This window comes from Mustela erminea, chromosome 7 (genome assembly GCF_009829155.1).
Source record: "Mustela erminea isolate mMusErm1 chromosome 7, mMusErm1.Pri, whole genome shotgun sequence".
Lineage (NCBI taxonomy): Eukaryota > Metazoa > Chordata > Mammalia > Carnivora > Mustelidae > Mustela > Mustela erminea.
Window position 1 is genome coordinate 67345547 of NC_045620.1, and position 17995 is coordinate 67363541.

General features: G+C 40.8%; 2 protein-coding genes across 9 annotated transcripts in view; one reads left to right on the forward strand and one right to left on the reverse strand.

Annotated features, from left to right (window-relative positions):
* The window catches only part of UNC50 (unc-50 inner nuclear membrane RNA binding protein), a 28919-nt gene extending 19034 nt beyond the window's left edge, over positions 1-9885 (forward strand). The window contains exon 6 of the mRNA XM_032352012.1: positions 9739-9885. Coding sequence (XP_032207903.1) covers positions 9739-9749 — 11 coding nt within the window. The 3' untranslated portion in view covers positions 9750-9885. The remainder of the gene's footprint in view (positions 1-9738) is intronic.
* MGAT4A (alpha-1,3-mannosyl-glycoprotein 4-beta-N-acetylglucosaminyltransferase A) overlaps positions 3726-17995 on the reverse strand; it is a 151238-nt gene continuing 136968 nt past the window's right edge. For all 8 annotated transcript variants that reach the window (XM_032352003.1, XM_032352009.1, XM_032352007.1 and 5 more), the window contains 4 exons: positions 12979-13057; positions 12199-12265; positions 3974-4086; positions 3726-3818 (listed from right to left, as the gene is read on the reverse strand). In XM_032352003.1, the coding sequence (XP_032207894.1) occupies positions 3792-3818; positions 3974-4086; positions 12199-12265; positions 12979-13057 (286 nt within the window). In that variant the 3' untranslated portion in view covers positions 3726-3791. The remainder of the gene's footprint in view (positions 3819-3973; positions 4087-12198; positions 12266-12978; positions 13058-17995) is intronic.

A 17995-nucleotide genomic window follows, 5' to 3' on the forward strand; every position in this document is an offset into this window, starting at 1 on the left:
TCTCATCTGATGGAGAAGACTCTAGCTGCAAGCTTGCTCGGTTCATTAACTGATGGAGTTCCTGTGTTGGTAGGGCTGAAGTTCCGGTTCCTGTGGCTGTCGATGGAGGCCTCTCTCAGCTCCTGCCAGGCAACTGCATTTCTTCTCCTGTGGCCCCTCCTTCTTACATCAGCAGTGGTGCCTTGAGTCCTTCTGCTTTGAATCTGACTTATGCTACCAGCCTGAGAAAACCCTGCTTTTAAAGGGCTCACACAGTTAGATTAGCTGAACAGGATTATGGGTGATACTCATGGCTTCCACCCACACACAAAGAGGGAGGAGGGCATCTACGGTACCTGAGGGTCATCTGCAGAATTGTGGCTGGTACAAAAACAGTGCCACTAATGAGAGCAATCGTGCCAGACATGCTGTTTCCACATTAACCAAACTTGCCTTTGAGGACAGTACTAATGGGAGACCGCCTTTTGGTGACAGTAACAGATTGAAAAGAAGCCTTCAGTACGTTGCTGAAGGTTTTGAAATAAAGACACCTGATCACATACTGGTGCCACCAGTGACCTGAAAAGCCATACCTTTTCCAAAGATCTCTCCACGGTTGAATTAACACACATGTTTCTACAGCCTGCCTGCTGAATCATCCAACACACACACACTTTTTCCAGAGCTTTTCAATCTCACTGCCTGAAACCACTGTTCTCGTCTGACTGCACAGTAGGGCCTCCGCGCGTGCTGGAAAGAGCACGTGAGACTTAAGAGCAGAGAACTCAGAAATCTGGGGTCTCAGAATCCCAGAAACAGTCCTCAACCTTCTTGCCTACGATACTCGCCGTCTGCACTGTGATATATTCTGCACGTCTGCTTTCATCCTCGTAGTCAGAACTCATTCCTCTGGTTTCGCAAGTGTTCGCATTAGCACTCCTGACACAGTGCTGTCCCAACAGAACTTTCTGCAGTGACAGAAGGCTATCTGCGCTGTCCAGTCAGGGGCCACGAGCCACATGTGGCTGTTGAGCACCTGAATGTAGCTAGTGTGACTGAGGCGCTAAAGATCTTACTAATTTAAATTTACACACCCACTATGCGTCTACTGGCAACTGCTCAGGACAGCACAGCTCTAGAGTCTCAACAGTTTACATGAAATGCATACCAGATGCAAACCAGGTTTATCTCTATATGTTAATAATTAAATACTGGACACCAGAGGACAGTGTCCGCACTCACTATTCGGATACAAGTGGTTCAGTGTCCTCTCGAGGCCAAATACATATCCTTCCCTCAGTCCCAGGTACTCTTCACCCCCTCCACTGTTCTGTCCCCAGACTTTGCTCCCCAACTCCTCTCCAGAGTTACCCTACAGTGTCTTGCTTAAGGAAAGCAGGGCTGTTTCTAATGGCCTCAGGAGGAAGTGGGGGCAGGGAAAGACCAACAAGGAGATGATCACAGGAAGGATGAGTTACAGGCCTGCCTGGAAGCCGGACAGGAGGGAGAACGTGTGCGCACACATCACACACACTCGCCAGGAACAACCAAAACTCAACAGCTGAGTGTGTATGTACGTAAGTGTATGGCAAGCAACGTAGATAAAGGGAGTTAAAAAGAAAGAGGAGTGTGGGCTGGAACAGTTGGCCCCCTCGTCCAGACCTGGACAGGGGACCTGCCACGTGCCAGGCCCTATTCCTGGCACTACTAGGCACTGGTAACAATTCATGGGGAGGAGTGTACGAGAGAGTCTGCAAGGGGGTGAGATTTGGCTCCAAGTATTCCCGGGAACAGGAGGGGTGAGCGAAGCCTGGGAGGGGAGGCTGAGCAGAAGCACCGGAAGAAGCCGGCTGGTATGGCTCACCAGGCTAAAGCCCAAGCAGCCCTAAGGGCAAGGGGCTGCAGTCATGGTCACCTCCCTGATCTTCAGTGCATGCTCCTTCTCCCTAAAATCAGAGTGGGCTCCTGGGGAAGCAAGGAGAGCAGAGGACTTCTTAACCCACCCAGGGGTTTCTCTCCCGATACTTGGTGGTTCTAGCAGTCCATAATATTCAACAGCTGCCAAAGTTTTACAATGAAAGGTTATTCTTTTCAAATGAAATTGGCCTGTGGGCATCAGACCAAGGAAATGTAAGGACAACATAAAAAGTAAATTAAAGAAAGTGAAAAGTAAATCTAAAAAGCCCAGCAAAAATGTTTCACTAGACTTGGACATAAAAATTATTCGTGGCCATGTGTAACTTTTTAATCAAGGAAAGTAACTGACCATGATTCCAACAAGAGTAATGGAAAGAAGTGTACCCTATCCATGTTTCCCAACATTTTTCACTCCAACATACTGTACAGAAAACAAGGCTGTCTGGAAGCTCTTTGTTCAGCATCCTGGGTAACCGCGGGAGGCTCCCCCAGGCAAGAGGCAACCAGCGGACACTTCCAGCCCCCGGAGGCCTCAGCCACTGGCTAGTCCGAGAGCTCAGGGGGTCAGTCTCTGCATATCTCTCTGGAACCCACCTGCAAGCCCCCGAAAGCACTGGTTGGGAGCTGATGGTGATCATTCCAAACTTCTTAAAAGTAAAATACTTTTGTAAAGATCGCTGATTGCTAAGGCTGATAGTCTTTTTGTTTCCAGTAGTAATAACATTTGGAATTACATGATTAAGAGCAATAAATGCTCTTCAGATATGAATTTACCTGTTAGTTCATAAAGCCAACAGAGCAAGTCACTTTGCAAAAACATACAACTGCTACAATCTCTCCCTAAAAACCAATATTACATTTTTTTCTGTAAAATTCAATGATTTTGACTCATACAAAACATTTTGTCAGAACTCACTAAATGGGTGCAGATATAAAAGGATCAACAAGAGATAATGCATCTAACTCATTGATTAAAGACACAGATTTAAAAAGAAAAAATAGTTTGTCATCTTACATATCAGAGGGAATGTAATGAGTTGAGTCCATGATAATTTGGGCTGAATGCATGACCCCTGCACATTAAAGTTTATCAGACTGATTTTTTTTTTTACACCATAAACAGTATAGTAAAATAACCCTCAAGAAGGACGTTGGTCTTTAAAATCTTGGCTTTAAGGAATGACAAATGCCTTTGAAAATATTTTGTTCAGAATCACTGCAATTATAAAAGTACTTCAGTTAGGAAATCAATCTAGAATCATTCTTAAATGGCAGTGCATTTGAAAAATGGCATTCATTTGTAATGTTTGCATTTCCAAAGAAAAATATAGAAAGAACTTAAAAAAGCAAGGTAACTTTTCAAAAAAAGTATTGATTCAAAAATTTACTGCACAAAAATATGTACTTCTTAAATGTTTCTAATAAATTAACTCCATAACATTTTTATGTATATTTATATATTTATATATATATATAATCCCTGATAAGCTATAAAAGAGGGTCTATAATAGTAAAATAAATGAACTTCAAAAGTACCCCCTTCATAAAATGTATTTAACATTAATTTTTCTCAAATTTAAAGAATGTAACAATATGTACAACTCTTATGTATTAGTATAATACCAAAATAGTACAAGTCATATTAACAGGCTGTCATAACTGTAAAATGTTTGAGTCAAGTTAAAATTGGAGAACAGCTTAGGTTCGAATGAATGCAATTATCCATGGGAGCTTCACTTTCCAAGTGGAAATGACAATCATTTTATCTACAGTAGATTTCACAAGAGGTAGTGTTCAAGTTAAAAAAAAAAAAAAAAAAAAAAAAAAGGTACATGCTTAACTATCTTTAATTAACAAATTCACAGGAAAAAATGTACTGGTTTCTTAGCAGATGATCAGTTGGTGACTTTTTTAATATGAATCTGAAATACAAAATAATGAGAAGTACAATAAAGGCCTTATGCATAAAATAAAAATGTGGTTAAAAAAAACACACACACACACAAAAAACCCCCCACAGAAAACCAACAACAACGTACCATCTAAGCTGTATCACTGATAGCACACGTTGTCTTACCTCATTAAGAATGGCCCAAACGGCAGAATTCTGAATAACTGAAAGTCGAAAGGCTGAAATGGGGTTTAGGCTAGGATCCACCATTCCTTCGGCAACACCATTCTCAAATTTTCCTTCAAAAGAAAAATCAACACATGTTGGATAGCCTGAAATCAGCAAGCATAAAGTATCATGGACTTAAAACAGGGAAGAAAAACACCAAAACATTTCCAGTGGGTGTTGTCAAGATGGGCCTGGGTGAATTTTTTCCCTTCTTTCTACTTTTATTGAACTTTCAAATTTCTCACGAATTGTATGCTTATGCACCTAGTAAGAGAGGCAGAGCTATACTTTCTCTTACTGCAAATTAAATGTGTGTGTGTATGTTCTTGCATCAAAAATATTTTAACATGCAGGTTTTTAATAAAATGTGACTTAACCAAACCTTACCAAAGTGTACTCTTTACCATGGCTCAGTCCAACCCTTTGAAGGTTAAGTCAGTAATAGCAAATTTCAGTGCTTTCAGACATACCATAGAATGGTTGGCCTTGAGCAGGCACTCAATCTGTATGTATCCGTTCCCATGTCACATCTAGAAGGAATTAAGAAGTGATACCTCCTCCAGGAGGTTCTAATAGAAAACTGCTATTACAAATGACAAGTTGAAAAAGCTAGGACCAAGAGGTTCTATAAGAAGGTAGCATGCTCTATATCCAATTTTTCTTGCTGTGAGGAATTTCTTAAAACAACAAAATGCAATGGAAAAAGTGACAGACAAATAGTTTGTTCCCATATCAGGTTGACACTTCTACACGGGAAGTGGGGGAAAAAATGTCCACAAAATTTTTATTGATGAAATTCAAATGATAAGAACCACCATGCAGGTGTACCAAGAAAAACATAATTCCTTTTAGGATGGTGGGGGGGGGGTGGTTAACATCATTCAGTTAACTGGGATTCAAAGTGATCTTCCTCATTAAAATCGATCGTAAATGTTCATCTGTTCATATGAATCCATGAGATTTTACATATTTTATCTTGACTAATTCCTTTCACACAGCCTAGGTGCTCCACTAGCACGTGATTTTGCTGGAGCATATTAATCACTTGGAGGGTATGCATGGAATTCCATTAGGTTCTTCTCCTCAATACTTGCCTTGCAAGTGTTACTACACTGCAGATGAGTCACTTTTGAGCAAAAGTCAGGTGGAAGCTTCTTGATCAGTCTGATATTGGAGCTCAAATAATCATGGTCATCAGTGGCTTGGCTGGAATAAAAGGTCTGCACGGAAGTGCTATTTTGTCTTGTAATTTTAGCTTGAATAAAACATTATCAAGTTTGCACCAAAAACTAACTTTCTAAGAGATAATAGTGGTAAAGGGCAGTCTTGGGAAAAAATTTCAATAATGTTCCTGGGCTTAAAAAAAAAAAGTTCTTTTTTTGTTTTGCTTTGTTTTTCCATTTTAAAATTGATCACAGCTAAGCCCCAGAGCTGCTGTGTGGTCCAGAAGGTCATACTGTTCAGTTCCTATCTCTGACAAAAATTCACAGAACTGATCATGGCAGAGTCCATGAGAATGAATCAAGTTCACTGATGACGCTGCTGGTTCAATAAAATGATGATACATGACAGATTCAAGTAGTTCCTGTAAAGTACCAGATGAATAATAAAATAACCACTGGCTTCGCTTACATTTCCACAAGCTCTGTACACGTATCCAACTAAGCCTTCTTCTTTATGGATATCTTCACCACCATTCAGTGTAACACATTTCACTTCAGGTTGTACTCAATTTGTGTTTTCTCAGCTTGTTGGAAAATATTCTTGCCTGTACTTGGTTGCATGCAGATTTTTCAGAGGCCAATGCTTCAGTTACTTCAAGGTTGGCATTGACTCCAAATAACAACTAGGCAGTACCTATAACCTCTATCAACTCATCAAGAGACCAGGAAACAATTTGCTTTGTTTTTTTTTGTTGTTGTTTTTGTTTTTTAATGGAAATGATAGAATTCAGCCTTTTTTTTTTTTTTTTCTAGTGTTACCTAGTGTTTTCTAGTGTTACCTAGGGCAAGAAGATTTTTTAGGCTTTCTTTGTACTGCAGGTCTAGATCGAATTTCCCACATATAATTATATTTGTTATGACTTTTTGTGCACTGAAATACCCCCAGATACTGTGCACTAGCAGGATTTCTGACCGTGATCTTGCAAATATCCCCATCCAAAAAGGTACAAAATGCATTAGTGTATCTAATCCCTCACACACACAAATGTACAAAGACCAGGAAAAAAACAAGAACAAAAACAAAAAAAGGAGTGTCAAGCATTTGGGAGTCAACTAAGTAAAGAACATTTAGTGATAATCAGGATTAATTTTGAAGAAAACGACACTATTGGGGTTTTAGAAAGAATAAACACCTGGCATGACGAAATATTTGCAGTATTTTTTCCACCTTCTATGAAGGAAGCTGTTTTCCCAACAAGATGTGAATATCTGTTACATAACTATTAAATATAATTCTTCAATTTACAATGGGGAAGAAACCTTCAAGCACTCTAGGGCTTAAATTTATTTTCTCTTTCCAACTCCCCCCCTTTTTTAAACATATCCTTTACCTATTTGTGTATATATGTTTATATTTATATATACACTTTATTATTTATTGGTACTCTATGTACTATGTACAATGTACTTGTTATCAGTCTGACTTCAAAAAAATTCTATTTTGCCAATTAGTAATAATCTTACAATGATATACATTTAGTTATTACCTTCCTGTCTTGTGTTCTCTTGTTTTCATGTAGTTTATGTTAAAATATGCTATAAATACCATATCATATTATTAACACTTAGGCAGTCAATGGTCTTGCTTTGTCTTCTGACTGATCGTGTTCCCAGTGTCCTCAATTCTTCAAGCAGTTGGTTGTGAGTGAAAGCTTGATGGTCTTAAGTTTATTTTATCTGCACACACATCTTGGCTGCTCCAATTAAATACTACTTAACGTACGCTTGGTCATTGGCTTCATTTACTTGGCTAACACCCAAGTCACCCCGACACTCACTCTGGTTACAGCCTCATGGGCATTTATTTCTGGGAAGAAATTCTGCTGTCATGAAATACTGTCCATTAAATCTTCTGATTTCCTGACCTCTGCTTTCCTGTGAGTTGGGAACAGCGTGAGTGCTCAGGATGGCAATGTGTTCCCCAGACCAGCTGTCACATCACGGCGTAATAACCATGGCGATCTGCCATCCGATCTGATCAAATACGCCACATTTTCATGGTTAAAAAGCACTGGCATTCAAAGTCCACTTTCATAGTTTTTGGCATCATGTGTAAGCACTGGTTATCATTATGATTATTATTTTTTAAACATCACAGGATGGTGGTGTGCGGGGACACGGTCATATCATAACTGCATTGCCACTACCTGGAGTGCCCCAGCACCACCTCCTTCTTGGCTGCAAACTCTCGGCTCTTCTCACCCGCTGGGGCGTCAGAGCGCATGGACCGCACAGAAGTAAGCGAGCACCAATACAGTGTTCCAATAACTATTTATGGACACTGAAATCAAACCTTTTTATCATTTTTACATGTCACAATATATAATTTTCATTTTTTTCAAAACCATTGAAAAATAAAAACGAAAAAAAAAATTAAACATTCTAAGCAAAAACAGGAAGTAGGGAGGGAAAAAAACCAAGAGGAAGAGGGCCAGAGCAGGACTGAGGCTATCTGGTGTGGAGATTATGCAGCCTAATCTAGAGTTTTACAAAATAATGATAGGCTTTTAGTAAGATATGTTCAATCTGAAAATCATACCAGAGAAAACCTGTAATATATTTTTTAGAGATTTATTTATTTTAGAGAGAGAATGCACACATGCGAGCCGGGGCAGGGCAGAGGAAGAGAGACAAGCAGACTCCACACTGAGCACAAGAACCCCAGGTCAGGCTCAATCCCACGACTCTGAGATCACAATCTGAGCCAAAATCAAGAGTCCTACATTTCACTAAGGCACCCAAGTGCCCCCAAGAAGACTTGTAGTATTAAACGTATTTCTTATTTAAAAATTATTAATAATCTTTTTTTAAAAAAGATCTTACTCATTTATTTGACAGAGAGAGATCACTGAGAGGATCACAGAGAGAGGAGGCAGAGAGGCAGGCAGAGAGGAGGAAGCAGGCTCCCCACTGAGCAGAGAGCCCGATGCGGGGCTCCATCCCAGGACGCTGAGACCATGATCTGAGCCGAAGGCAGATGCTCAACCCACTGGGCCACCCAGGCGCCCCTATTAATAATCTTATTTCATGAAAGTATGTCCATGCTGGGGCTAGACTGGGGTGGGAAGTACATACTACAAAAAAGTATTACTGAATTATTGAGTTAGGCAGGGAACTTAGGGCTGAAAAATACTGTGAAACTTGAAACACTTTAATGAGGTATCATACTATCATCTGATGAGCTCGTTTAATTAGAAAGGTAATTACCTAATGGTGTAACTGGCCTCTTTAAAACACCTGCATCCAGGACACATCTGAGTGAGACAGTCAGCTAAGCAACCAACTCTTGGTTGTGGCTCAGGTTGTGATCTCAGGGTTGTGAGACTGAGCCCTGTGTTAGGCTCCAGGGTCTGTGGGGAATCTGCTTAAGACTCTTTCTCTCTCCCTGCGCTTTCCCTCTGTGTGCATGCACACACTCTTTAAATAGGTAAATCTTTAAAAAAAAAAAAAAAAAAAAAAAAAACACGGGCACCTGGGTGGCTCAGTGGGTTAAGGCTCTGCCTTCAGCTCAAGTCATGATCTCAGGGTCCTGGAATCAAGCCCCACATCGGGCTCTCTGCTCTGCAGGGAGCCTGCTTCCCTGCCCCCCACCCCTGCCTGCCTTTCTGCCTATTTGTGATCTCTCTCTGTCAAATAAATAAATAAAATCTTTAAAAACAACAACAAAAACAGTTTCACCCAGGATTTTATCCTGCAGATATACTCTCACATGTCCAAAAGACTACAAATTGTAGCAAAAACTGCCAACAACCATCCACCACTAGGGGACCGGCTATGCGAATTTTGATATGGTAATCCATGGAAATACTAGGCAGCCAATTAAAAGAATGAAGAAAGAATACAGTACAACAGAATAAAGTACAACAGAAGATAATGTAGCTAAAGATCTACTTGCACTCTCAACGCAGAGACACTCTCATACATGTGCAGAATTGTTCAAACAAGCATTCTTTATAATGGGAAAAAAAGGAAACAAACTTTATAAACAAACAGGAGGACAGACAGTGATATATCCACCGTGAACATTTACACAGCAAGTAAATGACCGAGCCAAAGATACACGCATCCACATGGATGAATCGCATGATGGGGCGAGAAAAGAAACTGTAGACTATGGAAGGTTATTATTTCGCTCAGATTTAACAAGCGAAATAACACTGCGTGTTGTTCAGGAATACATCGTACATACATAGTAGAAGTGGACACGCAAACGGTAACCACAAACCTTAGGACAGTGGTTCTCCTTGGGTGGGAGGGGGAAAGAAGGTATTAGGGAAGAACAACTGAATTGGCAAATCTTAAGCCAAACACACAGATGCTCATTACATTATTATTTGTATCTTCTGCGCATCTGAAATGTTATGACCTTTTGGAATGTTCCTCTTTCATATATAATACTTGTGTATTTGATCAGGGAAAAGATGCAGAACAACGGACGTACAGCATGTTATCATTCCTGTGTGATTTTAAATATATTCGTATCTCTTCATTTCTGAACAGATAACTTCTAGAAGGACACAAAGCCTTAAAGGAACTTCCTCTGGGAAGCACTGGGGAGGACGGAAAAGAAGAGCAGAGGAGACTGAAATTCATGTTTTCAGGTTTGCGTTTGGTGCCACATGCCTGTACCAGCTTCCTGAACAAGAAATTTAATTTTTGTTCTTGACCCAGTGAACTGATAGGTCCACACTGAGAGACAGGAAAGAAGGGGGAAAGGAAGGAGGAGCTTACTGGAGGGTAATTAGAACTCCCAATTCCTGGTACTGGCCGAGACTTGCAGGGTCACGCCCTGTGGGGCTCCCCCCCCCCACCGCACCCCGACTGCGCACCAGTCTGTCCTTCCAGTGTTTCTCTGACAGGGCTCTTTGCCTCACAACTGGGACTGACTAGAAAGTGTCGAGAATAGAGCTCCAGTCTCACTGAGCTCAGGCAGTGTGGGGAACGCAGTGGGTCAGGTGCCTAAAGCCACAGACTTTTCATGTTCTTACTCAGATTCAGAATTTCATGAGTAATGTCTCTCCATCTGCTCTATTTTTTTGAAAATAATTTTCACCAGGTACGGCTATTCCACTATGAGGAAGGTCTGCGAAGCTATTCCACTAAGGCATACTTAAGGGAGTGGAATTGTTTCATACTCAGTTGAAAGAAATCAGTTGCTCCTTGTTTCTGATGCACCTTTTTGTTATACAAGGTCCTAGGCTGGCTGATTTACACTTTCTCTTCTGTTCTAAACATGTTTGAGCTGCTGTCTTAGATGGTCATTATCTTTAAGTTACTACTGATGGTCAATTCCCTATGCTTTCCTAATCTAGAACACAACAGTCTCAGAAACTAAATAACGGACAAGTAATAGGGTTAATAAATGTCTTGGATATGCAGCCAAGTTTTTGTACATTTCTAGACATAACCCAAATACGAAAATAATGAAACTCATCTATCCACCAAAACTACACAAAAACTAGGGTTATCACACAAACCTTGTAGCAGAAACCATGACACCAGATGTGAAAACTCTCAAGACAGTTTTCTGATTGTATCTGTCCTGTACACCTACAGTGTAAACTTACCAATATTCTCTTCTGCCTACCACTAAGAAAAGCATTACTTTTAAGAAAAAGAAAATACATCCTCATTCACTGAGTTGACACCCATCCAGCAACAGAGCGTATGTTAACTGCAAGAGACAGCCAAGGGCCATCGCCACCTGCCTTCCCCGCCAAGTGCGCGGGACTGCACTGTGACAGGTGACCGCGCTATGACAGGGGACCGCCCTGTGACATGGCAAGGCCACACAGTAAAGCGCACGCAGTGTGTTAGGAAGAGCAGACAAGAGGGGCAGCTGCAGTGTTTAACAGAAAATGAGAAAGCCTTCATTAGGAGAAATATCAGGTGGAGAAAATGGCCAGAGGCACAGCCGCACATGAGCGCAAGGAGCATGAGAGGAACAAGAGACTCAGGACAAGGGAAACTGAGAGTCAAAGGAAACATGATGTGAAAGTGGATGGAAGCTAAGGAATGTGATCATGGAAAGGCGTTAAGATCTCTCTCCAGGCTAACACCGTGGCAACAGGGACGCTTTAGAAAGGCAACTGCTGGGGTTCCGGGCAAAGCAAGGGGAAGGATGCAGGGAGAGGCAGTCCTTCTCCGGCCCAGACCCAGAGGCAGAGGCCTGAGCACCAGCCCAGGGCAGGTGACTAGGCATTCCCAGACGAACCTATTTTATGCTAACAGACAGTGCAAAGTGGGGTGTGTGTTCAGGGTGTCTCCCAAGATTGGGCTTAGGCAACCAGGTGAACAGTGACAGCAAAAACTATGGTGGCCGAAAGGTACGACCCTGGCACAGATGCTCAGAGCAAATGGTGGTGTGGCCATGTCAGAAAGCATCTCAGGGGGTGCCCGGGCTTCTGCCTTCGGCTCAGGTCATGATCTCAGGGTCCTGGAATCGAGCCCCGCATGGGGCTCTCTGCTCTGCAAGTGGCCTGCTTCTCCCTTATCCCCACCCCCTCTGCTTTGGTGCTCTCTCTTTCTTTCTCTCTCTCAAATAAATAAATAAAATCCTTAAAGAGAGAGAAAGCATCTCAGTACAGACCTGAAGCTCAGGAAGGAGGCAGGGGCTAAAGGCACAGAGCTTCTGGCACATGGATGTTGCTGGGACCTTGCAAGTAGCTACTATCGCCCGGTCAGAGAGGGCAGGAGGCAGCTGAAGGCAGAGGATCTAGCAGTGACTATCAACCATGAAACAGAAGGTGGGGAGAGAAAGAGGAACCAACAAATGAACCTCTGATCTGAAATCCTGGTTGGGTCAAGACAAAGTATGAAACATGAGAACCCACACAACTTGGGAGGACATTGGTAACTATAACCCTAAAGTGCTTAACATCCAACGAGAAGTTATAATTACTTAGAAGTTAGCCCAGAAAAGTCAAGGACATTCTACTAGGTTAAAGTAGGAGGTATTACCTATTCTGAAATAACCATCTTCTAATCGTTTGTCTTTGGTTTCTTTGCTTATTTCCAAACCTTCACTCTAAAATAGAACAAAAACATTAACTTTGCAAATCATTACTTCTATTTACAACAGATCTAATATATCTTAATAAACATAAGAGTGATGTTTGCGGCTCAGCTATTTCTAAAAAAGAAAAATGTCATCTCAGTCTTGAATCTTAAAAAGTTTATCAATACAAATATTCTTTTATATATAACTATCTGAATCTATGTATCTTTCTAGATTGGTTAGAAAATTTAAATATATAAATATAAATAAATACAGATAATGATACATTGATTAGAACATTTAAATTTTAATTAATTTAAATTTAAACCAATTTACTAGGGTTCATTAAAAATAAAAAACTGTGTTAACCTGAAAGAAAACTAAGCACTCCTTAAAGACCAGTAAATTAATTTTGTGTATTAAACAACAGGCATTAAAACCACATGGCATTTGGGACTCAAAATATAAACACCAGTTAAGCATTAAAGTAAAATGATGATTCACTTATTTTCCTAGTAGGAACTTCCACGTTATTTTCCAACAGGAAACAAAATGGAGGCTCTATTAATAAGACAGATGGGACATATACTAAGTGTTCCATATTTAAAAAAAAAAAAATTAATCTTACTTGTCATGAAGGTCCTGCAAACGAGAGAATTTTCTTTCACCTCGTCAGTAAGGATAACCTCAAACCAAGTCTCCTGGTCTTAGTTCTGAAGAATTAGGGGAAAAAACAGGCATACCTTTAAAGGCAAAACTTCCACAGTTGTGTTGAGCAGGATATCTCCTGGATGTTCTTGGTTGCCGCTGTGGAACAAGTAACTGAAAAGACAAACATAAAAGTATGAGTCAGACTAGACTTGACGAAGTTTCAGGAAGACGGCCTCACCTCATAGTGAGTTTTCCCAGCAATGCTTGGGTTGAGTGGGGACTGCACCAGGGCGCGTAGCGAGGGCATGTTACTGTTCCGAATAGTTGCAGGGAACCTAAAAACTCAAGGACGCAACCCTGAGGGGATGTGTTAATTCCTTCCATCAGAAGGGGCATGTGTGGTGCTTGACGAAATAATGTATTTAACAGACTTTAAGAAAAAAAAAAAAAGACAGATTTAGGCTGCGGTTCACACTGTTTTAAACATACGATACTCTCGAGGAGTAATTGAAGCTGCAGCACCTACAGAATACTACTGTATCTTGTGCCCGAGAAAATTTTCACCAGGACGGCCATGAGCCATGGCAAGTTCAAAGACTAGCTTTACCCAATGCAAATAATTTCAGTATTAGGAGCCTGAGAGTAAATTAACCAATTCCAAATATCTGAATAATTCCACTTATCACTATGAACAAACATCTGAATGGCAACTATGATCAATCTAAAATACTCCCGGGGTATGAGGATAATGTCCTCAGGTTCTGACACCCTGAAAACCAGTGTGCGTGTAAGTGTATATGGGGAAAGGAGGGAGGGCGGGTGGGTGTAAAACCCAGACAGGGCATGCAAAGCATATCTAAATCTAAACTGAAAACTTAAGTTTAGGGGCACCTGGGTGGCTCAGTCTGTTATGCGGCTGCCTTCAGTTCAGGTCATGATCCCAGGGTCCTGAGATCGAGTCCCCACACCAGGCTCCTTGCTCAGTGGGGAGCCTGCTTCTCCCTCTCTCTCTGCCCACTTGTGCTTGCTTTCTCCCTCTCAAATAAATGAATACAATCTTAAAAAAAGAAAAAAAAAAGAAAACAAATTTAACTAAGTTAAACGGTGAAAAGTTTAGATTTAAAAGACCTAGATCCAAACCCTAAGTCTCTCATTTATTCTCTCATTTAGAGAATTCTCACATTTAACAAGTTACATTAGCTTCCTGAGCCTGAGTTTCTTCTAAAAGTGCAGAGATTCTCACCTCACGGGACTGTAACAAGTTTATGAGTTTATGAAAACTGACAAAATCCCCTGCCTATTCAAAGTACTGAGCAAGGAGCAGAGACAGGAGGCTAACGGTATACAGTATGGTATTTGTGGGCAGAAATCATCTGGGATGAAGACCGGATTTTCCAGTGTTACAGAGGGAAGGGCACCCTCAGCTCCCTCTAGGCTACGCCAAAGATTAATTCCAACATTTTCAGATGAGAGACACCTTTTTTTAAAAGACATCTTTGACTTGAAATGCTACCTGCTATAACTTATGGGCCACTCATGACCTCAGCTACAGACCAATACAAAACAGAGGAAGCCACTTTTTTTTTTTAAGATTTTATTTATCCACTTGACAGAGATCACAAGTAGGCAGAGAGGCAGGCAGAGAGAGAAGGGGAAGCAGGCTCCCTGCTGAGCAGAGAGCCCGATGTAGGGCTCGATCCCAGGACTCTGGGATCATACCTGAGCCGAAGGCAGAGGCTCTAACCCGCTGAGCCACCCAGGCAGCCCAGGAAGCCACTTTTAAGAAAGGAATGATGGACAGAATTTGCCATTCAAACAGACTGATTCAGAGGTGTTTACTATGAGATTACAGCGGAAGAGTCAGTATGATCTACAAAGTTTAATATCAGAAGAAATAAATGATGGTATAGCCGACAGTGGGGAGAATGTGCAACTATTAAAATGTTTACAAGGGGCACCTGGGTGGCTCAGCGGGTTGGGCCCCTCCCTTCGGCTCGGGTCGTGGTCTTAAAGTCCTGGAATCAAGCCCCACATCAGGCTCTCTGCTCAGCGGGGAGCCTGCTTCCCCCTCTCTCTGCCTATTTGTAATCTCTCTCTATGTCAAATAAATAAATAAAAATATCTTTTAAAAAAGGTATTAAAAAATGTTTATAAATCATTTATGACAAATTATGATGGAAAATATAAGACATAAAATTACATACAGACCATAATGGCTTTCAAGGTAGAAAGTGCCAATATGATCACAGTGGTATCTATGGGGTTGTGATTTTTTCCCTCATTTTTTTGTATTTTAAAACTTTTTTGTAATCAAAACATATCACAATATGTAGTCAGAAAATATTTTCCCTACCACTTAATTTCTGTACTGATAAATACAACTTCTGCTTTACCCCCCACCCCAGCAAGTCCATTATTGTGCAAGTCAAAAGTGATTCCTTTTCCCTATTCTAGGCAAGGTGGGGGGTCTCTCCATGAACTCTGAGAAAATTCAGATATACTCTGATTTTAAAAGAACTGTGTTTTATAGAAATGGGTCCTCAGGGGCACCTGGGTGGCTCAGTGGGTTAAGCCTCTGCCTTCGGCTCAGGTCATGATCCCAGGGTCCTGGGATCGAGTGCCACATCGGGCTCTCTGCTCTGCAGGGAGACTGCTTCCTCCTCTCTCTCTCTGCCTGCCTCTCTGCCTACTTGTGATCTCTGTCTGTCAAATAAATAAATAAAATCTTTGAAAAAAAAAAAAAAAGAAATGGGCCCTCAGTGGGATCATATACTTTATAGAAGTTTATTGTAAATACATTTGTTAACAAATCTGATCTCCAAAACAGGAGTTCTTTAGCAGATTCTTTGCTGGCACAATTTTAACTTGTTAAAAATAAACCAACAGAAATGGTCTGAGACTATTTGATTTATGGAGGTGAAAAAATTGTTTCTAATTGTATGATAACTCTTTGTTTAGAAGTCTCTGAGTATAGCTGACCCGCAATGCTACGTTAGCTTCAGGTGTACAACACAGTGATCCGCCATCTCTGTGTGAGTCTGAGCTCACCACAAGGGCGGCTGCCATCTGTCACCATACAGGGCTGCTACACTGTCACTCACTGTATTCCCTATGCTGTGCCTTTTATGCCAGCAACGTACTCATTCCATCTCTGGAAGCCCGTAGCTCCCTCTCCTCTTCACCATTTTTCCCAACCCCCCCCCAACTCCCCTCCCCTTCTGGCCGCCAGTTTGTTTTCTGTATTCACGGGTCTGAGTCTGCTTTTTGTTTGCTTGTGGGTTGTTTTCTTTAAGATTCCTGAGTGGAATTATGTGGTATGTGTCTTTCTCAGGCTGACTTACTTCATTTAGCTTAATACCCTCTAGGTCCATCCACATTGTCACAAAAGGCAACATCTCATCCTTTGTGTGGCATATTCCCTCATGGGTACATATACCACAATCTCCTTATCTTACCTGTTTTTCTACTGATGACACTTGGGATGCTTCCCTATCATGGCTACTGTTAATCATGCTGCAGTAAACATAGAGCTGCAAGAATCTTTTTGAAGTAGTGTTTTCCTTTCCTTTGGTAAGTACCCAGTAGTGGAATTACTGCATTATACTGTACTTCCATTTTTAATTTTTTAAGGAACCTTCATATTGTTTCCCATAGTGGTTGCACCAATTTACATTCCCACCAACAGTGCACAAGGGGACCCCTTTCCCCATGCCCCTGCCAACACTTGTTCTTTCTTGTCATTCTGATTTTAGCCATTCTGACTGGTATAAGGTGACAGCTCATTGTTTTGACTTGCCTCTCCCTGACACCTAATGATTCTGAGCATCCTTTCATCCATCTGTTGGGCATCTATATGTCATCTCTGGAAAAATGTGTCTTCAGGTCCTCTGCTCCATTTTTTAATCAAATCATTTGCTTTTTTGGTATTGAGTTGGGTAAGTTCTTTACATATTTTGGATATTAACCCCATTTCAGATATTTATGATGACATCTTTTTTTTTTTCAATGTAGGCTCCACACCCAGCATAGACCCCAACACAGGGCCTGAACCCCTGACTCTAAGATCAAGACCTGAGCTGAGATCAGGAGTCAGAGGCTCAACCAACTGAGCTGCCCAAATGCCCCTATGATGACTCTTTTAAGTGTGGTAAATACTACTTCAAAGTGCTGAATATCATACTGTAAGTATAAAAGTAAACATTAAATTTAACATCAAAATATTATATATTCATAAATGTGAAATATTACTCCAAAGTATTTTTAGGTTTTTCCAGGGATAGTCCCATTGCCCAAAACATTTTTTTTATTTTTAATTTTTTAAATAAACATATAATGTATTATTAGCCCCAGGGGTACAGGTCTGTGAATCGCCAGGTTTACACACTTCACAGCACTCAACATATTGCCCAAAACATTTTTACACATTTAAATTCCTCTTTAGAATCAGTTTAGAGTAATAAAATAAAATCAATAACATGATAACTACGCACTATTCTGAAAACCTTAAGTAGAATTAATCCAAATGAGTTTTTGTGGGTTCTAACAACGGGACACACCTCACACAAGAACACATAACACAATGTGCCCCAGGCTACAGAATTATATTCCATTCAGGGATTACATTTAAGTGTACCACAGATGGTTTATAGTCTGGGGAATACACCCCAAACTGAAGAAAGGTTGGGGTAAATCATGACTGTTAAAAAACAGGCAGGAAAGAGTCCTAAATTCTGTTAAATGAACATAAATTCTGAAAAACACAAAAGGGTTATGAATTCTTCCACGGTGGTCTAAAAGCAAGCCAGCATGTGTAAAATCACTGACTAGGGATGGTCACAGTCTGTCAAAAGTATCATTTCAACCAATTTTCCAGGTAACTGACTAGCTCTCACTCAACCCTGAGGGATATTCTAGAATAAGGACATGAAAACTAATCTATATTTTGAGGAAGAATTCTGCCTGAAAGTACTAAAAAACTACACTAAACATTTGTTCAACGATACCAAGAATTTACCAAACATGCTAAGAGCTGATGTCCTACCTAAAAACAACACACCCATTTTTCTACTGAGTTGTAGGAAAGTATTTTACAATCTAACACTTGGGACC